Raw genomic sequence first — 25,122 nt, 5'->3', positions numbered from 1 at the left:
TATGCACCTTTGTGGTTCAATTATTGAGATGGGCTGGTTCGGCTGAGGGAAATGTCGAAATGACCTGAATCCCCTGTATATACATCTGCACAAGTACTTTGCATCCTAATTATCGAGAAGTGTGTTTTTACAACTGAAATACTGTATGGACATGTCATTTTAACAGGACAAATTGTTATGATTCAATGTAATGTTGATTTTATGTATGAGCTATTTTATGTTTTTTAGCCTAATAAAGATTGCTTTGATTTGATTTGCCCGTTCAACTCTAAAAAATAAATCAAAGTTCTAAATCAGAGGTCATACTGATGTGAAGTCATCTCCTAAAGTCAAGGGAGCTAGGCTACAACTCCCTCGGAAGGGACTCCTTACACAATGCATAATACACCAAAATCCACACATTTAGACATTTGTGCATGAATCACCAGTTTCAATCAATCAGGTTAAAGAAAGAACCATATAGTTTCTAAAATCACATTTGTCAGCATTCTTCTACACAGTACATAATGCAGTTTCCACCCCTGATCTCTTCAGGCAGGTCGATAGTTAATACATTGACGATGTTTTGCTACATGTTATGCAAGGTTAAGTTCCTATGAGAATCACACTGTGGTTGCAATAGATGGGTCCTTGAAACAAGTCACTCTTACTCGAACATTGTGCTAAAGAGATTTAAAGAAATAAAATCATCGTATTATACATGACAAGGTGGCATTACATCTCAAACAGTAGTTACAAAATTACTGTTACATAAATCATCTGTGTGCAGAGAGAGACAAAAACGAAAAGATGACTGTGTGCTAAAGGATGTCTGCATTTAGAGTTGCCATTTTTGAATTTGAGGCCTACATTAACTAATGTAACATAGGCACATTCCCTCTACAGGTTCCCGCCCCTGTTCCAGCCAGCCAGCAGCAACCAGTCAGGCACATCCCGCGGAGCGGGCGCGCGTAGTTAAATTTAAAGGGGCTTCGGGTTCCCGCCCCGGTTTCAGCCAGCCAGCAGCAAGCAGCAACCAGTCAGGCGCGTCCTGCGGAGCGGGCGCGCAAAGTTAAATTTAAAGGGGCTTCGGGTTCCCGCCCCTGTTCCAGCCAGCCAGCAGCAAGCAGCAACCAGTCAGGCGCGTCTATACATGTATAGAAAGGGAAGGTTTAGGCCTGGAAAGTCGGTGCACTTGCCAGATCGAATTGGCAGTTTAAAACTGCACACACAGACCTGCAGTGGCAGGTCTGAGGAATGTTTACAAGGCTACTTATGTGGGTGCCACAACCAGTGCTCCAGGCCCATTAGTAGCATTTAACTTACAGACCCTGGGCACCTCTAGTGCAATGTACTAACGACTTACCAGTAAATCAAATGTGCCAATCATGGAAAAGCCAATTACACATGCATGTTACACAAGGAGCACTTGCACTTCAGCACTGGTCAGCAGTGGTAAGGTGCCCAGAGTACCAACACTAGCAAAAACAGAGTCCAGCACACAGTCAAGACATGGGAGGCAGAGGCACAAAAAGACTGGGGAGACCACACCAAGGATGCCAGGTCTAGCAGAGACAAACAATTAAAATACACTACTTCAATCATAGATAATATATCAACATATATTAATTATATATTCATGCAGGATGCAAAGCTAAAAATAAGAATTAAAACTGCATCACCATGGAGCTTGACCGTCACATCATCTCTTTGCCAACTTCAAGTTGAGAACCCAGACAACTGCTGAAAAGAGAGTAAACGACCCTCAGTGGGAACCGGGCAAAGGCGTCCCCTTCCCTGAATAAGTTCTATCTAACCCCAGTCATCAAGCTTCCCTCTTAAATACCTTAAATAAGTTGGAGAGGAGAAGTCTAGAAACTCCTCCCTCCCATACTGTAAGTTGTTGTTCAAACGCTGGCCACACCAGGTCAGTGTTGAAAAGGAGCACACGTGAGAATGCCTAACTCTCACAGTGTTTTTCCAATAAAAAAACTTTATTTCAGCATCCAGTGCCATAAAAGTCACATAGCACCACAATAAATAATACATTTGTAAAAAACTTACTTTAAAATAAATAAAAGCAATACACAAAGAGCAATACAATCAAAGTGAAATTCCAAATTACAGTATGGAGCTAAAAAGTGCAAGTTGGACTACAGAGGGACATTGGAACTAAACAGTCTTGGCAAGCTTCCTTCTAATACGGCACATTCCTCCAAGGAATTTGGCAACTGCGATGGTAATGGGCAGGCTGGGTTCTGATCTTAGAATCCTAATGGCTGTTGTATGATCTTGAGTCCCCAGCTGTTGGCAAATTTGCACAAGCCATTTCCTGTATAGGAAAGTGTAAAGTGGATATGCAAAGAAGACATGGGCAATAGACTCCTGGGACAGGTTGCAGCAGGGTTATAACGCGTTAGTAGAGGCCCTATTCTGCCATCTATTAGTGAAAGTTTTGAGAGGGAGGGAGACAAATCTAAATTGCATATAGAGCTTCCTGTCAGTTGGGTCTAAAATACTATCCAGGTAGGGCTCTAGCATCCAGGTAGACTTGAAATCCAGAAACTTGCTAGTTAATCGCCCTATGGAAAGTGAGTGAGATATAGACTGAGTTACCCACTCCCAGTAGCAAGACTTTACTCTTTCTTTAGTGGGTGGTGACCCTGTGAAAGAGCAATTTTCATGTGTCTCCCATCCCAATGGCGATCAATGATGACTGAGTTGATCCACTTGATCTTATTGGAAGTATCAAGCAGACAAACTTCCCTAAACGCAATGGCATAGGAAGACAGTTTGGGAGTAGCCATGATTCTCCTCCAAAACAACAACGGTCTAAGACCAACTATGGCAGCTAATGGTTTACGGGCCAGATCCAAATGCAAAGGAAGGAGTGGAGTACTCGGGGGCAGGGAGGTAAGCTTTCTCATGTACATGTTTTCTGTGCGGGTAAGCTCGTTTACATCCTCGAAGCCCCATCGTTCAACCCATAGAGTGCTGCACTGACTGACTTCATGTTATAAATCTGGAGAGCGGCAGCTATTGGTTGTGTAGTGGATGCATGGTGCTCCCTTAGAAGGGTGCCCACCAGCTGGCTATATTTTAACGATGTGGAATTAATATGGGTCTTCCAGAACATTGAGTCCAATAGTTTGATCCCCAAATATTCAAAGGTGTTAACTCGTTCTAATTTGGACCCATCTAGGGAAAGGTTTGCCCTGTATAATCTGTGTGGGTTAATAACCATGAACTTAGTTTTGGAAGTGTTTATTTCTAAACCTCTCTTAAAACAGAAGTCAGCAAATCAGTTCAGGAAAGAATGGAGACCCGTCAAGGTTTTAAATACTATCAAGGTGTCATCAACAAACAGAGTGTTGTGAGGGCTGTGAGGTGAGATGTTGGACAACCTGGTTCAGATATAGGGAAAAGAAAGTTGGAGCTAGTACACAACCCTGCCGGATGCCCCTGGCTACCCTAATTGGATCGGTGAGGTCGCCTTGGTTCCCCCAATGTACTCTTGCAAAGTTGGCTTCATGTAATCAAATGATTATGGTCAGGAACCCTGGGGGAATTCCCATCTCGTTGAGAACCTCCCATAGTTTACCTCTGGGGACCATGTCAAAGGCAGATTTAAAGTCTATAAAGGCTACATAGAGACTCCCCTTCCCTATCTCTACAATCTTCTAATGCAAAAGCAGAAACCAAAACACCTGATCTATGGTGCTTGTTTTAGACCTGAAGCCGGCCTGAAATGGTGACAAGATGTTGTTCTCAGTGATCCAGTCCTGGATTTTGGATAATAGGCCGCGACAGAATACCTTTTGTATTGTATCAATAAGGATTATGGGCCTGTAGTTGGCGGGTTGAGACCAATTGCCTTTCTTATAGATGGGTATTACCTTGGCACCCCTACATGACTCGGGAATGGAGGCTCCCCTAGCAATTGCATTTGATAAAAAAAGGATGTATTCAGCCCATTTGTCAATGTTATGGAGAAAAAGGTTACCGGGGATACCGTCAGGGCCAGCAGCTTTCAGACGTACTATGTTATTTATTACATCACAAATATCTCCCAGGTTAGACAGACCCTCCCAGTGGTTAGTACTCAGCTGTGGAGGGAGTAAAGGGACAGAGGTGGTTGAGAATTGTCTTTCAGCATTATAAAGGGAGTTAAAATGTTGAAACCAGTCTGAGGGCTGGGTGTTATTGCCAATTGCAGGAACTCTCCTTTGGTTTCTTTTGCTTACCGTAAGCCAGAAGGATTTGGAGTGCCTGCGTTCGCAAGCAACTTTCATAACCCTCCATCTTTCCTCCTCCCAGTCCTTCCTGGTCTTGCTCTGCGTCTGCTTGTACTGGTACTGCAAACTCCTAACATGGGCAACATCTTTTTGCTTGATTGCACTAATTAAGTTTGCCCGGTCCAACCGGCAGTCTGTGGGCAGCTGACATAGTTAGTAGCTGTTCCAATCTTTTGAAAAACCCAGTATGTACATCTAATAGAGAGGAGCAGTTTCCCACTTCCTCTTCCATCATAGATATCAATGCTACACAGTGTGTCAGATGTTGGTTGATAGTAGAGAGAATGTCGTCTTGCAGGACGCCCTTATTCCATTTTAAACGCCATCTGCTATTCTCGGCCTGGACCACTTTGGTTACTTTGGCAGTGGTTGGTTCTAGGCTAAGACAAAGTGGATTGTGGTCACTGTCCATTTGGTTTCGGACTACCAAGTGCCAATATCTGAGGTCCATCAGGATGTAGTCGATGTAACTCTTCCCCTGTGTGCCAATGAAAGTATGGGCAGTATGCCTTTTGGATTTGGTTCTTCCATTGACTGCCTTCAGGCTTAGGGCAAGGGTCAAGGCATTTAATTGCAAAGCAGCCTGGTGCCATTTCTTCATGAGGGGGAGCTCAATCCTGGGTATATGCCATAGGTTATCTTCTTCTAGGAAGTCGCCCATGTTGGCCAGACAGAGGGGTTCAAAAGGGGCATTGAAATCCCCTGCTGCTATAAGGGCGTAATTGAAAGGCGGCTCACCCAACAAGGTCTCAAGAGAGTGCAAGGTGCGGAGTAGTTGGGCCCACTTGTCCCCCTGGCATTGATGTTGGTCCCAGGTCCCTTGAGACTGATGCTAAGAACATCAGGGCTGTCGGTAGGTAGTCGTTTCACTACGCACTGAAGTGTGATTTTCACCCATATTAGGAGGCCCCCTGATGGGTCACCCACCTTACTAGAAATAGCGGGAATGTGGTAAGTTGCATAACCAGGTTTGTGGGCAGGTTCAGCTAGCCAGGTTTCCTGGAAAATGCATATATCATATTGGTCAGTGAGGGGATTCCAGTGGGGCAATGGAAGTTTAGATTGAAGACCTGCCACATCATTCCAGGAGACAATGTTTGCTTTCCAACAAGTAGTCATGGAATTAAACGATGAGGGAGGATTTGCCTGGGAATCTACGAAGCCTGTAGAAAGTCTACAGGCTTCCTTAGTGACTAGTGCAATGGCGTTAGGTGGTACAATAGGGGCCTTCCTGCCTCTCTGATCAGGCATATCCACTGAGTAACTGATAGTGTGGAGACAGTTGTCGGATCTTGCGCAGCAATTGGAACTATCATAGGAGGCCCGTTCCTCGGCTTCTAAGGGCCAATCTGACTTAGAACAGACAGTGCCATCATCTACAACAGCGTGGGGGGGAAGGGGTGGCACACAAAAAGGGAGGGGTGGTTCGAGTTTGAACTGTACAGTAGATCCATCCAGAGGATTGGTTCTTTGGTCTAGGGCCACTAAGTCGTAAGCTAACTGCCTGTTTTCTAAAAGAAGTTCAATACAGTCGGACGGAGAACTAGGTGATCTATGTCATCTGGCCCTGAGAATATCTTTTCTAATTACTAAGAGACATAGGGGGTCATTCTGACCCTGGCGGCCGGTGGCCGCCAGGGCCACCGACCACCGGAGCACCGCCAACAGGCTGGCGGTGCTCCAACGAACATTCTGACCGCGGCGGTTCAGCCGCGGTCAGAAGCGGAAAGTCAGCGGTCTCCCGCTGACTTACCGCTGCTCGTTTGAATCCTCCATGGCTGCGGAGCGCGCTCCGCAGCCATGAGGATTCTGACCCCCCCTACCGCCATCCTGTTCATGGCGGGAAAGCCGCCATGAACAGGATGGCGGTAGGGGGGGTCGCGGGGCCCCTGGGGGCCCCTGCCGTGCCCATGCCAATGGCATGGGCACCGCAGGGGCCCCGTAAGAGGGCCCCGCAAAGTATTTCAGTGTCTGCCTTGCAGACACTGAAATACGCGACGGGTGCCACTGCACCCGTCGCACCTTCCCACTCCGCCGGCTCGATTACGAGCCGGCATCCTCGTGGGAAGGGAGTTTTTCCCTGGGCTGGCGGGCGGTCTTTTGGAGACCGCCCGCCAGCCCAGGGAAAAACTCATAATACCCTCCGCGGTCTTCTGACTGCGGAGCGGTATAATGGGGGCGGAATTCTGGCGGGCGGCCTCCGCCGCCCGCCAGAATCAGAATCACCCCCATACTCTACTATGTTGAATCCAATGGGTGACTTTGTTAATCAAGGAGTCTTCCCCTGACGCCCACCCCCCCCCGGAGTTAAGTTTGGGTACATTTGTCTTAAGAAGTTTTTGAGGGGAGGGTGGCGGTCGTTCTGGCAACGTGTGTTCTACTAAAGTGACGACCCTCCGCTAATGTAGGGAGTAAAATGTTGAGACCTTTGCTCTGTGGGTAGATGGAAGCGGATTCATGTGGCACACCTGCAGGTGCTTGGGAATCCATGGTGCGGGCTCCGACAGGTGTCCTGTGGGTAGAATCCTCTTGTGGCAAGCCTGTGTAGCCTCCAAGGTCTTTTACATGGGGGGCATAGTGAGAGCATTGAGTGCCAGAGCGGGGGTGCTGGTCAAGATTGGTATGGCAACTCCTTCCTTAGGTATTCTCTCCCTCTCTTCCGTGAGACGCCCCACAGTGGCCACAAGGTGGCCTATCATACTCTTTAGGGCTGCTATTTCTGACTTAAGTGTTTGTATACAACCTACCAAGTCATCATTTGGGGAGGGGGAGCACTGCTGGTTGTTTGGTAGGCAACCTGCCCCAGCTTGCACAGGAGAAACTACAAAATCCTGAGTTGTAGATGGATCTGGGATACATGTTAGTGGAAGAAAGCGATTGGTACAGGGGATGGGGGAGGGAGGGTGCACTGTTACTGTATCATGGGTAGAGCCAGAGCTGGAAATTAGATCCAAAGAGTTTTACGGCACTGTACTGATCTTGATACTCATCCGTACCCTAGCTTTGTTAAACATATTGGATATACTTTCCTGCTTCTTAGTCATTGGTTGGGATACCAAGCACAGTTTGGGACTTCTTGGTTAGTCTATAGCAGATGGTGGAGCTAATATTTCCCCGCAATCTGCCAGAAGGTTATCAATACAGTCAGGCATATCATTACAGCCCGACTTTTCGGAGTTTTTTCTTGTGCTTCCCACCCCCACACCACCTTCAGTCGCTGTTCTTTTGCCCATCACTGTGGAAATATGTTGAGACAGGATGATGATGTGTTAGGGAGGAACTGAAGGGAAGCGGAGCCATTCAGAAATGTCCAAAAAATAGTAACCAGACTCAGGGGGTGGCCCAGCCCAGCCTAGGTCGGCCGCGTACGGGCGGAGACAGGCCTGCCCTTGGCCTTGGCTTTGCCCGGGCTTTGCACGGGTGCATCCCGCGCTGCGGTGTGCCCCCTTGCACTTTATAGCGCTCTTTGGAAATGGCAAGCGGGAACAGGTGATGCTGAAAATGGCCACCTCCTGGGGCCACAAAGCAGTCTGGGATATGTAGTCCTTCTCATCTCAGTTAGCGCGTCCGGTGCTGCGGTCTGCCTCCTTGCGCTTTATAGCGCTTGGTGGAAATGGCAAGTGGGAGCAGGTGATGCTGAAAATGGCCGCCTCCTGGGGCCACAAAGCAGTCTGGGATATGTAGTTCTAGTTAGCGTGTCGGTTAAGTTGAAGTCAAAAGTTGTTGACTCTTTGCTGACTCAACACGCGTTTTGGCGCAAATGTGCCTTCTTCAGAAGAAACACCAGATCATCATAATTTAAAAGTAAAAATTACTACATTCAGAACCCCACCTGCACCTGTCACAAACAAAAACATAAAGAATACCTAGCTGGTTGTAATCTAATACAACAGATGGAGCACCCAAATATGAAAGAAACACCATATACCACGAAGAAGAGTGAAAGTGAAAAGCCTTGCATCAACCCATCTATAATGCTTTAATCACCGTCAACCTACATCACGCCAAATAGACACATGATGACATAAAAGTGCAGCTACCTTGACAGTGAACCCTGGTAAAGAAAGCCAGATAATACCAAAAAGTGACAATAAATTAAACTTGCACTTATGTGCAATATAAATCAAAACCAATGTGAGTGATGCCTCCAAATGTAGATCATACACTCATAAACTCTCTCACCATCCAGGATCAATTAATCCACAACCGCGACAACTTGTGTGGTTGGCATTAGCTCAAATTTGGAGAGGGCTCTGAATAGCAATAATAGCCACTAAAGAGGGTTAAAGGTTAAAGGCAATGCTAATTACAACAAATTAATTTACAATGAGGCCTTATAGCTTCAAAACAGTATAAGGCTATTTTGCACTTGAGCTAGATTCAGCTCCACTCGTAGCCCTTTACTTATTTAACTTGGACCCTTCTTTCTTTGCCATCTAGCCTTAAATGTATTTAATTCTCTCCATTCTCTTGTGCAATTCAATAACTCTTCAATGTGCACTCTCAAACTTGCCAATCTATTTCATCATCTCCAATTAACACTCTGAAATTTGTGCCCAAAGTTCTTTCTTCATTTAAACTGTTTATATACGTCTCAGCTAAACCTTCTGATTTCTCGTGTGCTTTAAAGGCATGCCTTGCAGTTTCTTTGCTCAAATATCTCAACTCCGTCTCTTTATATGTATTTAGGGGCATATTTAAGAGCCCATGGCGCCTCATTGCGCCACATTAGTGTCATGTTTTTTACAATAATGTGGCCCAAATGACGCCAGATTTACAAAGTGGTGCAATGTATGCATTGCACCACTTTGTAACCACTTGCCCCACATTATGCCTGCGCCAGGCATAATGTGTGCAGGGGGGGGGGCATTCCCCCATTTCTCCTGTGCAGTCTTCTCCCATGCATTCAATGCCTGAAACTGAGCATATCTGTGTTGGATTTTCATTTTATACATCACTTGTCTCAAGTTCTCAAATCTTCTTACCTTAGAGATATAATTCAGGGGAAACTGCATTTTCCTGTCACAAGAAGAGATCTTGTTCCAGTCTTTAACCCATAGACAAGTGTGTGAACCTTTATTGAGTGCCATGTTATAAGAAGTGGTGCCATCAGTGGCATTTTCTGTCCTTTTATAAAAGGAGCAACACGTTTTTTCAAGCACAATTTCATTTTACTGTTTTGAAGTCACACAATTCAAGCACATGTTGCAAACATCAGCAATCCTTCAATCTCGAATGGCACACAGCAATAACTAACCAATCCTAGTGCACCACCAAATGAAGCAGTCAACTAACCACAGCGTGACTTACAACACAATTGCAGTGCATCTAGACTAACCAATCACAGTGGATCGCTGCATGACACCATACTACAATCAGCAAATCACAGTTCGACTCGCTGTAATGAAATAACCAAGTTCAGCCTACCTAAAACAATTAAACAATGAACATTTCTTGTCTGCTTTAACTTAAAATAGAAAAAAGGAAAATATTTTTTTTTTAAAAGAAGCCACACAAACCAGAGAAGCAGATTCTGAACTAGCAATTGATCAACGCATTAACTTTTGCACACCAAAGAATAAACAATCACCAATCTGAATTATTATGCATTTAAACTAGACCTTTGATAAAACCCCATCATAGTGTGAATGTTGCCTGCACAACACACACCCCAACTTTAGCAGACAAGTTCAAAAACAAGTTTGCATCTTAAAACCTTGCATTTTGATGAAATCCGATAACCAAATTTTGTACTTTGAACAATAAATACATGCATCACAATAAATGGAACCAATAAACATGGATGAACACTCAGAATTTCATGATCAACACAAGGGGCCATATTTACATCTTGGTGGTAAGGATACTCCATCACAACTGTGGTGGAGTATCCTTACTGCCCAGATAATGGTCTTCCTGTCAGATTTAGAAGTGGTTGGACCATTGGTATAACCATTGTAGAGGCTACTCCATCTCCACCATGGTTACACCCCTCTGGTGTCTTGACAAGATAATGGTTGCCAGAAGCTGACCACTATGTCTGCCCACCTAATTTAGGTGGGCGCACATAGACATAGGTTTTCACTGCCTGTCACCGTCAGGAAAAGTGTGGCTGTAAAGAGCAGTGAAAACTATCTAACTATCTACCTCCCTTCATATGGATTTGGAGGGAATTTTTTTATTGTCAAAAAGAAAATCCTGCTGTGGGATTTTCTTTTGGAAAATAAAAAACATACTTTTGACCAACAGCTCCATCATGTTGAAGGAGCTGTGCTCTAAACTCTAAAAAGCATTGATACGAATGCTGTAACAGCAGTTCCTTCCAATGCTGGCCATAACTTCTAAATTTGGAGGACAAAGTGGTCTCAGCCTAGTGGACACTAATTCTTCTGCCAGGCCAACAGACATTACTCTGTCTGCCAAAGATTTATTCTGGCTCAAAATTTTCTTGGACACAATCTGAAAACCACAAAAACATAATTAAAAAATAAAACAAAAATCGTCAAAATTTGTAAACAATTAACACATTAATTGCGACAAAGATTCAATCAAGATAAAGGAGCACCTAAAATTTCATTGCACACAGAGCCTGACAGAGATGAAGATTCTGTACTGGTTGTTTGAGAAAATATGCTTTGGAAACGTTTATTAGGAGTCACCTTTTTATTTATGATAATTACCAGCACAAGACTAATTCTCAAATACCAGCTCAGGAATTGCCTTCAGAGAAGTAGTCACATTGGAAACTAAAGCAATTGTAGCATTGAATTTGTGTGCAGATTCAAGCGTTCTTTTTGTAACTGTGGTCTAGTCTTTGTTGGTTCACTTACTTGTCATGTTAAAGTCTCCTTGGAACGTGAGCACAGCACTTCCTAAAATATCCAGTCTTCTGAGGCATTTGTTTCAGTGCAAGCTGCTCTACTGAAAAACTACATGAAGACATTAAAGATTAATTATTTCCGCTGCCTAACTATTTAAATGAAGTCATTTATTTGCTTAAAAGTGACTGTCATCTGGGATGTTTAATTTCCTTTAAGTTTAAGTTTCAATGCCTGGCAATTCACAGAAGTAAGGTGGCAGGAAGGGAAAATAGTTATTGTAAAATTGCAACAAGCTGTTCATAAAAAAACAGTGTGTACTCTAAAGAATGTATGTCGAAACAGAGTGCAGACAGCCAAGAAAGTTCTGATAGCTCTGAGGTTAGTGGGGAGAGTCTTTGTGTGTGTGAAATTCACATTCCATATGATACATGAAGTAATCAGTCTTTTTCTGATCCATGGATAATAAACCATTGTCTAGTGCTACATTGGTCAACTGGCCACTGTATCTCTTTCCAATCCCCTTTTTCCCTACAAACTTAGGCCCGTATTTATAGTTTTTTAGCGCTGCAATTGCGTCAGTGTTTGATGCAAAATCGGCGCAAATTTACAAAATACAATTGGCCCATATTTATACTTTTTATAACGCCGCATTTGCGTAATTTTTTGACGCAAAAGCGGCGCAAACTTGCAAAATACAATTGTATTTTGTCAGTTTGCGCCGATTTTGCATAAAAAAAAAGACGCAAATGCGGCGCTAAAAAAGTATAAATACGGGCCTTAATTTACTCACGTTTAGCCATGGGTAGGAGTCACAGAGGGACAAAGAGTAAATTATGATGCCCCTGTGGTGGATCTCAGGTATGTTTTCTGAATTTGAGATGTAGCCCTCTTGGACTCAATAAGAGTGCACAACTCGAAATGACAAACAAATCATCAAATTCACAATAACCAAAACTCTCACTATTCCACAAATCAAAGCTGCATAGGCATAGTTCTCACAAACTGCATATATTTTTGATGACACCAGAAATCCAGATTACAAGTCCCACAAAGCACCCCTCACCATGCAATATTATGCTTTCAATGGAATACTCTACTGAGACATATCACCATACATTTAGTCACTTCTTCTTAATTCACAGATCAGGTCCAGGAATACAGAAACACTGCCATTAATCCACAAGGAACCATTCAGCAGTGCAGAATGAATCAGGGCAATACAGTTTCAGTATCAAATTAGCTATAGCATCAGGATTCAATTTCAAACATTCCATGTCCAGTCTACAACCATCCCTTTCTACAAGATACTTGTTAGTGATTTTTCTCATCAAGAATTGTATAGTAATTCTGATGGAAGGGCTGCTCCTCAACTGGACCTGTCTAACAAAATTTAATAACAATTCAGTAATTAATGCAAAGCCTTTCCCCAGAAGACTGAAAAGAATTAAAAATGAAATGATGATTTCCTAAAGGATTCAAAAGTATTACAGAAGGCAAACTAAATGGTTAGAATCAGTCAATTGGTCAATTGCATGATGCTCAGAATAGAAATGCAGGAAATTATCAAGCAGAACCAAATACAATTCAACTCTACAAACACAACTGGGACGAAAGATAGGGCTTTTTGGGACTCCCCATTTGACACGATTATTGTTGGCTTTGCTTGCCCCCACTGACTGCACTGCACTTTATTTCGGCATCTGGCTGGGGTGGAACTATGTCTCCCAGCTTCTCCTATGCTACGAAGGGGCTGCATTGTGTTTTTAAGTGCTGCCCACTCCTACAGTGTGTGACATGATTATTGTTGGCTTTCCTTGTCTGCACTGACTGCATCACACTTTATTTTTGGCCCTTGGCTGGGGTGGGACTATGTATCCCAGCTTCCCTTCTGCTAAAGAGGGACCACACCACGCTTCTAAGTGTTAGGCAATCCTGCTGCGTGGGGCATGAATATTATTGGCTTTCCTTGCCCGAAGTGACTGCATTGCACTTTATTGTCAGCCCGAGGCTTGAGTGAGACGACAACCCCCAGCTTTTCTTGGGCTAGGGAGGAACTGCATCACACTTTTAAGGGTCAGACACTCCTGCAGAATTGGATGTAGCTGGGCATGTGCCCGGGTGAAGATTGGGCCAAGGATGGGCCCTTCGCACCTGTCTGTGGCTGGCAAAGGCTGGGAGGAGCCACTTCTCTTGATCCCTTCATTTATTCGTTATCCTCAATTCTAATGCTGGTAAAATCACCTTGTCTCTTAAGGGAAGGTCTGTTTGGGAAAAGGAAATCTGCAATGTTGTCCTCTAAGGAGCGCCCATTAACTCCTACTATTATGTACTTTCTTACGAATGCCATGGGAGCACTCAACAGCAAGATTGAATGTGTAGAGGAGAGGTTGGGGGCACTAAAAAGCTCTTTCAACAAACTCAACCTCCAGTATTACGGTGGGCTCTCATACATCTTGTCACAATGTGAATAATGAAGTTATTCCTGAAGCCCTTAATCCCTGTGTATGTAATGGCAACTTTGCGATTGAAATTAGTAACACTCAGAACAATTGCAATGAAAACACAAACTCCCCAACAAAAAAAGCTAAAAGTAATGTCAGATCAACTGCTACATGCACTCAGAAACTTGCAAGCACCATTAAAGCTGTAACTGTGTCAGAGTCTACTGAAGTCTCTTTGAATAGCTGTGGGAAGGGCTCCCATAGAGAGGAATCACAGTGTGCTATGTTCATCAATGCCCCTGCGGCAGCCGTGGCCAAAATCTTTGATCCACTGTTTGCTGCCCTTAAGAGTATAGGTTCCTCACTGAAAACTTTAATTGAGCAAGGAAATATAAAGGTGGGTGATAAGGGCACAGGCCCTACTGACCCCTTCATGTTTAAACCTTTTGCAGTATGATTAATGCTATATCAGGGGCTGGACACCGAGGTAACAAGGTAAACACTGGACCTGTTAACTCTAGCACACTGCAAAACGATGTTCCAACTACAAGCACTACTTTTGGAGCAGACCGACTGAGAAATGCTTATTGCCCCATAGAAGTAGGACAATGTAGGACAGATAGAGATTGTCAGCAAAAACAGAGATTGGACGAGAGAGTAACCAACAGGGTTCTCAAGCTACCACCCAAAAGCACACCACTAGTGATAGTTAAAAAAAAAAATCCAGCTTTAAATCTCGACTAGCATGAGGATAATTACCAAGCCAAAAATAAAGTTGTATAACGGTTGACAAAATCATCAGATTGTTACAGCTGTGAAACTTTATTTAGTAATATAATTAATAATGTGCAGTGGGTTTATTGGCTAGGATCAAATCCAAAAGAGGAGTCGGAGGACTGTATAGTTATCAACTTCAGAAATCAATATGTTGTTGGGACTCTGTTGGAAAGGCCATATGGACGTGCCTGTGGGCTATTTTAACAAACCAGCCAGCACAAAATCATTCAAATTTCCTATTGATGAGGGACCTGTTTATTTCCTATTCATGAGGCACCTATTTACAGACCATATGTAATACCAACATGCAACCGTTTCACGCCCCTTGAACAGGTTGACTGATTGTTTAATACAGGGACATCATCGGACTACATTTCGTGAACTGGTCGATCTGGGGGCATGAATTTGAAGTGCAATACTGAAGGGTGGTCACCCTTTGGATAATGTGTGTTTTGACAGGATATTTTCAAGGTCTTGTGTCAGTGCTGAAAAGATGGCAGAGCCACTGACCAAAGAGACGCAGAGCCCTGTTTTCACAGTGGCGGAACAAACACAGATGATTACCAACAACACTAATTCTGTCATGGCTACCTACCCTGGGCCAACGCCAAATGTTATTGCACAACCTATAAAAATAATTTAAAATGTACTTCTTAGCAAGGTGGAGAATTTTGAGAGGATTGAATCAATCAAGGATTTTAATTTTGTATGTTTACAAGAAACCAGGGTCTGTGAAGCAGTCCACATAGACGGGTTTCTTTCTATTCACATCCCGTGGCATGATTTCATCTGCCCTGGAGAAGAGGATTTATAAAAATGTACCTCCATTTTCAAAGCATTAACCCCTTGCATAAATTCAGGGAAATGCTTGTTATGATTAACTTTTATCACAGTAATTTTGCCTCTAATAACACAGATATAGCAGCTTCCTTTGAACAGGCTCTTAAGACTTCAAGTGAACCTAACATGGATTTTATTGTGATTTGGGGAGTGGGGGGTTGATTTTAATTGTAGGCCGTGTCCAATCTCTAAAATGTTTGTGTGTGTGAGAGGATGTGAAACTGAGAGGTACTCTCATTTCGAGCACAATTTGTGTGGAGACATTTTCAACTCCATTTTGAATAAGTATTCTCTTTTTCTTCCTATTGACCTTGCAGCTGACCCTGTAAAAGAGCATGTTACTTACAGGGAAAGAGGCTTGAGCAGTCTCATTGATTTCATTCAACACTTTCAGCAATATCAGCAGGATTTTATTGAATCGGCTGGAAACCTGTGTGGCAGAAAAGAGTACCTTCTCTGATGTGCAGTATGTCTTGTCACTATTGACCAATGTCTTAATCTCCAGCTTGTTATTAGTAAATACATGCTGACGAACAAGGGCAGTCTCCTAGCATTTATGAATCTCACCACAGCCTCTGAGTTGGTGAACAGAGGGAAATTATGGCATAAAATGCTAGATATGTGTGTGGACAGGATATTGGTTTATTTCTTAGCTCAGCCGCATGAAGACATGACCAGATGCATAAGGTATTGGTCAAACGGTGAATGTACTGCTCCCATCAAAATGAGGTGCAGTGTGAGGCACGGGTGTGCATTGGCACCATTACTGGGTCTGATTTAGAGTTTGGAGTAGGGGGTTACTCCATCACAGAAATTAATAATATCCTGTCCACCATATTACAATCCCATTATAGCCTATAGAGATCGTAATACCATGAACAGGATACCTTGTGACAAAGTAACGCGTCCGACAAACTCTAAATCAGGCCCTAAATATTGGAGAGGTAGACACATCTAGGGTGGGTTCCAGGAAGCTCCCTGCCCTGCTTTGTGCTTATGACTGTCTTACTGTCAAGAACTGGTGTGTGCTTACGGAAACTACTGAATAGATTTGTACAATTTATTAATAAATTAGGCTTAAGGACAAACACTGCCAAATCACATGTCGTGGTAGTAAAGCACATGCACTAGCCTGAGGCCACACCACATTAATGGCGAAAGCCTTCTTTATGCTCCAACTTTCACCTATCGAGCTATACTGTTTGTAAAGTCACATGATCACACCTAATCAAGGTCAGAAAGACTTAGTTTGATCAAAGCATTGAGGGTCTGTTTAGATTTGCCGGGACATTGGGCTCTAAACCTTTGGATGCCATTGTCAACATTTAAGAGGCACATTGCTGCTGTACTCTGATATATGGAGCTGGGGTTTGTGGATATTGTGATAATTCTAACTTACAGAGTAATGAATATATGTTCTTGAGAAGGCTTTTCCCTGTACCTAATAGTCTCCCCATATTTCTGTCACATGGAGATAAGTTTATTGAGTTTGGAAGATCAAATTAAGCTAAACCCACTTATGCTATGGCACTTCATCTAGTCTAAACACAAAACTCACCTTAATCAGGCAATAATTAAGGGCCTGGTTTAGATATTGGCAGATAGGTTACTATGTCACAATGGTGACGGATATCCAGTCCACTGAAATCTAAATCCCATTATTCCCTATGGGATTTAGATTTTGGCGGGTGGGATATCCAAAAACGTTGTGGAGGATTAACCCATCTGCCAATATCTAAATCAGGCCCTAAATACTATTTATGTTTTGACAATGCACATGGTATTCTGTGGTTTAGATACATTAAAAAGCAACTTGTCATGCTAGGGAGAGCTGATTGTTTTCAAAAGCCCTACTTATCAGCTCAAACACGATTTTTTAGCTATGTGCAGAGGATGCAGAGAAAGTTTAGAGATGGGAAAGTAAAGGGTGTCTGGTTACCTTCCATTAGTAACCTCAGACTTAATAAAGCTTTATCTGCTGTTTCCATTTCAACACTGCCGAAGATTTTAACAGGTAAGATTCAGGCTTAATATAGCCCACTTTTTGGTTTCGTACCCTAGCAAAGTAAATCTTGACTCCACCCTTGAACTTTGCCCTTATGGCCCATGTTCCATGCACTCTATGCTGCACTGTTTCTTTTTTTGGGGAATTATATGGTGCACCCAGAAAAGAGTTTTTAATTCTGCTGTTGAGGTCTATCAATACTAGAAGATACAGACCTGCCTTGTTTTATTTACAGCCTTTACAGAAGGAATATATTTGTATGATGATTTATAAATGTATTTCTGCAGCTGTGAAAATGAGGAGTCTAGTAGAGAAATTAGTATTCTTATGGTAATGTACCCTGGCAATTCTGAGCAACTCTATTATATTTGTTGTTTATATTTGTAGAAGGTACTTTAACTGGAAGTGATGGGTTGGTCTGGTTAAGCGTTTGACAATTATGAGCATCCCTATGCACCTTTGTGGTTCAATTATTGAGATGGGCTGGTTCGGCTGAGGGAAATGTCGAAATTACCTGAATCCCCTGTATATACATCTGCACAAGTACTTTGCATCCTAATTATCGAGAAGTGTGTTTTTACAACTGAAATACTGTATGGACATGTCATTTTGACAGGACAAATTGTTATGATTCAATGTAATGTTGATTTTATGTATGAGCTATTTTATGTTTTTTAGCCTAATAAAGATTGCTTTGATTTGATTTGCCCGTTCAACTCTAAAAAATAAATCAAAGTTCTAAATCAGAGGTCATACTGATGTGAAGTCATCTCCTAAAGTCAAGGGAGCTAGGATACAACTCCCTCGGAAGGGACTCCTTTCACAATGCATAATACACCAAAATCCACACATTTAGACATTTGTGCATGAATCACCAGTTTCAATCAATCAGGTTAAAGAAAGAACCATATAGTTTCTAAAATCACATTTGTCAGCATTCTTCTACACAGTACATAATGCAGTTTCCACCCCTGATCTCTTCAGGCAGGTCGATAGTTAATACATTGACGATGTTTTGCTACATGTTATGCAAGGTTAAGTTCCTATGAGAATCACACTGTGGTTGCAATAGATGGGTCCTTGAAACAAGTCACTCTTACTCGAACATTGTGCTAAAGAGATTTAAAGAAATAAAATCATCGTATTATACATGACAAGGTGGCATTACATCTCAAACAGTAGTTACAAAACTACTGTTACATAAATCATCTGTGTGCAGAGAGAGACAAAAACGAAAAGATGACTGTGTGCTAAAGGATGTCTGCATTTAGAGTTGCCATTTTTGAATTTGAGGCCTACATTAACTAATGTAACATAGGCACATTCCCTCTACATAATGTTTGCGTTTCAATTACATGTTAATTTTTGCATGTATGTTAATGTTATTATCAATAACATTATAAAGTACTATAGGCCAGATTTATAAGAAACTGACGTAGCACGGTGCTGCGCCAAAATCAACATCGTTGCGCTGCACCAGTTTTGAAACGTAGGGCTGCGCCGTATGCACAAGAGTAAGGCACAGCCCTGCGTTTCCCCTTGCACAAGGGCCAAATTAATCTGCCTATGTTAGCGCAGGCATCCTTGCACCATAGTGCAAGGGTTGCTGCGTTGAGGGGAGTTATTGTTTATGAGCACAAAGGTATTCCTTCTTACACATAAACAATCTACATTGGTGATTTGGCACTTCTATGTGTGCTGCAGAATGGAAGTACCAAAGCGTAATTTTTGAATGATTGTTTATGTGCAGGAAGGGACACCTTCCTGCACATAAACAATCATCCATGGCATTGTGCTTCTTCTATTTGTGCTACAGAATGCAGCACACATAGAAAAAGCAAAAAACGAGAAGGAACAAAAGCATTCCTCCTCGTTTTGCCAGGCTAACGCCACCTCCTGTGGTGGCGTTAGTTTTTGGCGATGCCACAGATTTACGATTTCTCGAAAATCTGGGGCAGTGGCAAAAACAATGGCTGTTGCGATGGAATGCCCACTGCAACACCCATTGCACACCCCTCTGATGCAGAAAACTGCAAAGGAGGGGCCTATATTTACAAGAAGCCCATATTTAGAAGGAGGCGTAACGCCACAAAAAGTGGCGTTACACCTCCTTGTAAATATAGGGCAGTGGTTAGCACCACCCGAGTGTCAGAAAAAGTGACACGTCGATGGCGATAGGTCCAAATGGCACTCTGAGATAGGTATACAGACCACAGCACTGCCCAGAAGTGACTGCATGTCAAAGGTCAAGCCATTCTTTGTCATTTGCCCATGTGCTACTTTTGAAGATTAGAACAGCTAACTCTCTTTTGATTATTTTTGTTAAACTATGTTGATATATTCTGTGTTTTTTACAGCGTCGGCGGTAACGAATTCAGCATTCATGGGAAGCACAAACTGGAGGTTTTTGTGGCTAAGCTCAAGAAAACAAGGCCAAATGTTAATATAAAGGTGTAAGGGAGGATGATGACAGTGCCTGTTGTGCATAATGCTCTACATATGTCACGCTGAGTGTTTTGTGCTTGTGCTGAGCAGCGGCTTATGGTGTTTCACAGAGATGGACTGATGCACCTAGTAGGCAGCCCTGCAAAATGCTCAAACTAACCCTACTCCCATCCTCTCCTCACTCTATCGCTCTCCTTCCATTGATCCAGTTCCCTTTCCTTATCTCCTCTCTCTCTTCTCTCTCGCTCTGTTTCAATTGCCCTTTCCTCACCACTCTCTCTCTCTCTTTTGAAGCCCTCTGGGTCTGCTGCAATTAACCTCGAAGAGCTGAAGAAAGTGACAGAAGTCCACCAGCAGCTGCCCTGGGCTTTCAAAACTGGCCTTCAGTGACTGTAGCTCACCGAGAAATGCCCTGTGGAATATAAGGCCAGACTGTCCTTGGATCTTCAGTTCACCTATGTACTGCACAATCAGACAGTTACTATCACTTCTCGAACTGGTCGATCTGGGGGCATGAATCTTAAGTGCTATACTGAAGGGTGATCACCCATTGGATAATGTGTGTTTGGACATGATATTTTCAAGTTCCTGTGCCAAAGCTGGAAAGATGACAGAGCCATTAACCAGACAGATGCAGAGCCCAGTTTTCACAATGGCTGAACAGACACAGATGATTATCAACAACACTAATACTGTCATGGCTACCTACTCTCGGCCAACGCCAGATGTTGTTGTACAACTTATAGAACATTACAATATTTTAAAATGTGTGTTTTGGAATGTGGCCGGCCTTCTTAGCAAGGTGTAGAATTTTGAGAGGATTGAATCAATCAAGGATTTTAATTTTGTATGTTTACAAGAGACCAGGGTCTTTGAAGCAATCCACTTAGATCGGTTTCTTTCTATTCGCACCCGCGGCATACTCAAGAGGGGGGCATTGTAGAGGTGCTTTATTAACTTTGACTTCAACTACCCTGGATAAGAGGATTTATAAAAATGTATCTTAGTTCCCCCCATTTTCAAATTATTAACCTCTTGCATGAATTCAGTGAAATGCTTCTTATTATTAACTTTTATCACAGTCATTTTACTTCTAAAAACACAGATATAGCAACTTCCTTTGAACAGGCTCTTAAGATTTTAAGCGAGCCTAACGTAAATGTTATTATGATTTGGGGCATGGGGTGTTGATTTTAATTGTAGGCTGTGTCAAATCTCTAAAAGGTCTGTGGGTGGGATGACAAGATGTGACACTGAGAGTTACTCTCATTTCGAGCACAATTTGTGTGGAGAAATTTTAAACTCCATTTTGAATAAGTATTCACTTTTATTTGCTATTGACCTTGCAGCTCACCCTGTAACAGGGCATGTTACATACAGTGGAAGAGGCTTCAGCAGTCTCATTCATTTCATTGCGCTCTTTCAGCAATATAAGTCCAATGCCATCCATTTTTCAATATTGCATATTTGTTTGAATGAGCATTACTCCCTTGCTATTTCTTTTGATATGGGCATTGAGAAGCAGCATGGCACATTTGCCACCATGCCAATATTATTAAAAAGGAATAAGGATATTCTATGTGTATGGGCCATGGTGGGCCCAGGGGCCATGCTGGAATAGCTAGTAGAAAGCAAATAATGGTCTGCTTGGATAGTGAATTGGAACCAAAGCACATGTTGCAAACATATGCTGAAATTTGACATTCTGTCACTGACATTCTGACAATTTTGAGAAAGGAAGCAAGGCCCAGGCTGCAAAGGAGGTTTGAAGGGAAGTGCTCAGAGACTCATAGATCTCTTATCTTTGCCTTGATACCAGTGCCTCAGGATAGGGGTTGGTGAGACTTTGTGGACAGAATTACAAAAACCTCGGAAAAATTGCACAAAGCTGGGGTAAGAAATGTTTCCTGCTTTTTTGGGAAAACGTCCAACGCGCCTTATTTAGGAGGCGGTCACAACCCCTCTATCGAAGTCACTGTTCCACCTCTTAAATCAGTTCAACACTTTTCAAGGGTATATGATAGTGATGCTGAAGCAGATAGCTGCCATAACATTGCATTAACTAAACCTTCCGGGACAGTCTTGAGCTGGCATCTCCTACCCTGAAAGAGGTTAGATGTGCGATAGAACAGAGCTTCAGAAATAAGAACCCTGGTCCCGACAGAGTGGCAATTGACCTTTTTATTGATAATCTTGACCTATGGGTGCAAATAATTACTAATGTTTTGGGCAGTGCTGTTATGGGTGGCCCACCAAAATCATGATCAAACTCAATTATAGTCCCTATATTCAAAAAGGGTGATAGAGCAGACCCCTGATGCTACCACCCTATTTCCTTAATTGATTCAACAAGTAAAGCTATCAGCAGGATTTTATTGAATAGGCTGGAAACCTGGGTGGCAGAAAAGGGTACCTTCTCTGATGTGCAGTATGGATTTTGACATGGCCTTGGCACTATTGACCAATGTCTTAATCTCCACCTTGTTATTAGTAAATGCATGTTGACGAAGAAGGGCAGTCTCCTGCTATCACTTATGGATCTCACCACAGCTTCAGACTTTGTGAATATAGGGAAATTATGGCATAAAATGCTAGATATGCGTGTGGACAGGGTATTGGTTTATTTCTTAGCCCAGCTGCATAAAGACATGACCAGATGTATAAGGTCTGGGTCAAACGGCGAATTTACTGCTCCCATCAAAATGAAGAACAGTGTGACGCAAGGGTGTACGTTGTCACCATTACTGGGTCTGATTTAGGGTTTGGCGGAGTGGGTTACTCCATCACAAATGTGACTTAAATCCTGTCTACCATATTAGGATCCCATTATAGCCTACGGACATGATAATACAGAACACTGGATATCTGTCACTTTTGTGACGGAATATGCTGTCTGCCAAACTTTAAATCAGGTCCTAAATATTAGAGAGCTAGACACTTACAGGATGTTTTCTAGGAAGCTCCCTCTCCTGCTTTATGCTTATGACAGTGTGTTAATGTCAAGAACTGGTGTGTGCTTACAGAAGATGCTGAATAGATTTGTACTATTTATGAATACATCGGGCTTAAGGACAAACACTGACAAATCAAATGTCAAGGTAGTAGGGAACACATGCACTATCCTGAGGCCACACCACATTAATAGCAAAAAACTTCTTTATGCTCCAACTTTCACCATCGAGCTATACTGTTTGATCATAAAGTCACATGGTCACACCTAATCATGGTCAGAAAGTCTTGGTTTCATCAAACCATTCAGGGTCTTTTTAGATTTGCCGGGACATTGGGCTCCAAACCTTTGGATGCCATTGTCAACATTAACGAGGCATATTGCTGCTGTACTCTGATATATGGAGCTTTGGGGATATTGTGATACTTCTAACTTACAGAGTAAGGAAAATGTGTTCTTGAGAAGGATTTTGCCTTTACCTAATAGTCTCCCCATATTTCTTTCACATGGAGAGGTTTATTGAGTTTGGAAGATCAAATTAAGCTAGCCCCACTTATGCTATGACACTCCATCTAGTCTAAACAAGAAACTCACCTTAATCAGGCAATAATTAAGGGCCTAATTTAGATATCGGCAAATGGGTTACTCTGTCACAACGGTGACGAATATCCAGTTCACTGAAATCTAAATCCAAATATTCCCTATGGGATTTAGATTTTGGTGGATGGGATATGCAACACCGTTGTTACGGATTAACCCATCTGCCAGCATCTAAATCAGGCTCTAAATACTATTTATGTCTTGATAATGCACATAGTATCCTATGGATGAGATACGTTAAGAAGAAACTTGTCATGCTAGGGAGAGCTGATCGTTTTTAAAAGCCCTAATCATCAGCTAAAACACAATTTTTTAACTATATGCAAAGGATGCAGATAAAGTTTAGAATTGGGAAAGAAAAGGGTGTCTGGTTACCTTCCATTAGTACCTCAGACTTAATGAAGATTTATCTGCTGTTTCCATTTCAACACTGCCCAAGATTTTAACTGGTGAGATTCAGGCTTAATATAGTCCACTTTCTTGTTTCGTACCCTAGCAAAGTAAATCTTGACTCCACTCTTGAGCTTTGCCCCATGAAACATGTCCCATGCACTCTATGGTGCACTGTTTCTTTTTTTGGGAATTATATGGTGCACCTAGAAAAGAGTCTTTAATTCTCCTGTTGAGGTCTAGCAACACTAGAAGATACAGACCTGCCTTGTTTTATTTACAGCCTTTACAGACGGAATATATTTGTAGGGTGATTTATAAATGTATTTCTGCAGCTGTGAAAATGTGGAATCTAGTAGAGAAATGAGTATTCTTATGGTAATGTACTCTGACAATTCTGAGCAACTCTATTATATTTGTGTTTTTATTTGTAGAAAGCACTTGTGATTTTAACCGGAAGCGATGGGTTGGCCTGGTTAAGCTTTTGACAATTATGAGCAAGGCACCTTTGTGGTTCAATTATTGAGATGGGCTAATTCGGCTGATGGATCCTCTGTATATACATTAGCGCAAGTACTTTACATCCTAATTATCGAGAAGAGTGCTTTTACAACTGAAATACTGGATGGACATGTGATTTTAACAGGACATATTGTTATGATTGAAATTAATTTTGATTTTATGTATGAGCTAATTTATGTTTTTAGCCTAATAAAGTTTGGTTTGATTTGATTTGCCAGTTCAGCTCTAAAAAATAAATCAGAGTTCTAAATCAGAGGTCATACTGATGTGAAGTAATCTCCTAAAGTCAAAAGAGATAGAGCACAACACCCCTGGTCTCTTCAGGTAGGTCAATAGTTAAAACATTGACAATGTTTTGCTACATGTTATCCAAGGTTAAGTTATTATAAAAATCACACTGTCGTTGCAATAGACGGGTCTTCGAAATAATTTACTCTTATTGGAACATCGTGCTACAGAGATTTAAAAGAAAGAGATCATCATATTATACCTGAAAAAGTGGCATTACATCTCAAACAATAGTTTCAAAATTACTGTTACATGAATCATCTGTGTGCAGAGTGAGACATAAATGAAAAGAAAGATGTCTGCATTTAGAGTTGCCATTTTGAATTTGAGGCCTACATTGACTAATGTAACATAGGCACATTCCCTCTACATAATGTTTACGTTTCGTTTACATGTTAATTTTTATCAATAACATTATCAATAACATTATAAAGCACTATGGGCCATTTTAAAAGAAGCTGACGGAGCACAGTGCCGCGCCAATGTCAGCAGTGTTGCACTGCGCCAGTTTTGAAATGTAGGATTGCACCATATTTACAAGAGTACAGTGCAGCCCTGCGTTCCCCTTGCGCCGGCGCTAAATTAAGCTGCCTGAGCTAAGGCAGGCATCCTTACACCGTAGGCAAGAGTGTCTGCATTGAGGGGAGTGAGTGATTGTGTGCACAAAGGTATTCCTTCCTACACATAAACAATCTACAATGTTGATTTGACAATTACCAAAGTGTAATTTTTGAATGATTGTTTATGTGCAGGAAGAGACACCTTCCTG

The 25,122-nt window shown here is 42.2% G+C and overlaps 1 protein-coding gene across 2 annotated transcripts in view; it reads left to right on the top strand.

Annotated features, from left to right (window-relative positions):
- LOC138268268 (NACHT, LRR and PYD domains-containing protein 3-like) overlaps window positions 1–24,228 on the top strand; it is a 735,713-nt gene extending 711,485 nt beyond the window's left edge. The window contains exon 8 of one of the 2 annotated variants that reach the window (XM_069217756.1): window positions 23,978–24,228. In XM_069217756.1, coding sequence (XP_069073857.1) covers window positions 23,978–23,990 — 13 coding nt within the window. In that variant the 3' untranslated portion in view covers window positions 23,991–24,228. Of the gene's footprint in view, window positions 1–19,515 lie in introns of both variants that reach the window. The other variant, XM_069217755.1, reaches the window with a different exon arrangement.
- Window positions 24,229–25,122: the final 894 nt, after the last annotated feature.

This window comes from Pleurodeles waltl, chromosome 12 (genome assembly GCF_031143425.1).
Source record: "Pleurodeles waltl isolate 20211129_DDA chromosome 12, aPleWal1.hap1.20221129, whole genome shotgun sequence".
In the NCBI taxonomy this organism is placed as follows: Eukaryota; Metazoa; Chordata; class Amphibia; order Caudata; family Salamandridae; genus Pleurodeles; species Pleurodeles waltl.
The sequence above is the reverse complement of the archived record's forward strand: the minus strand, read 5'-3'. Positions and strand labels throughout refer to the sequence as shown.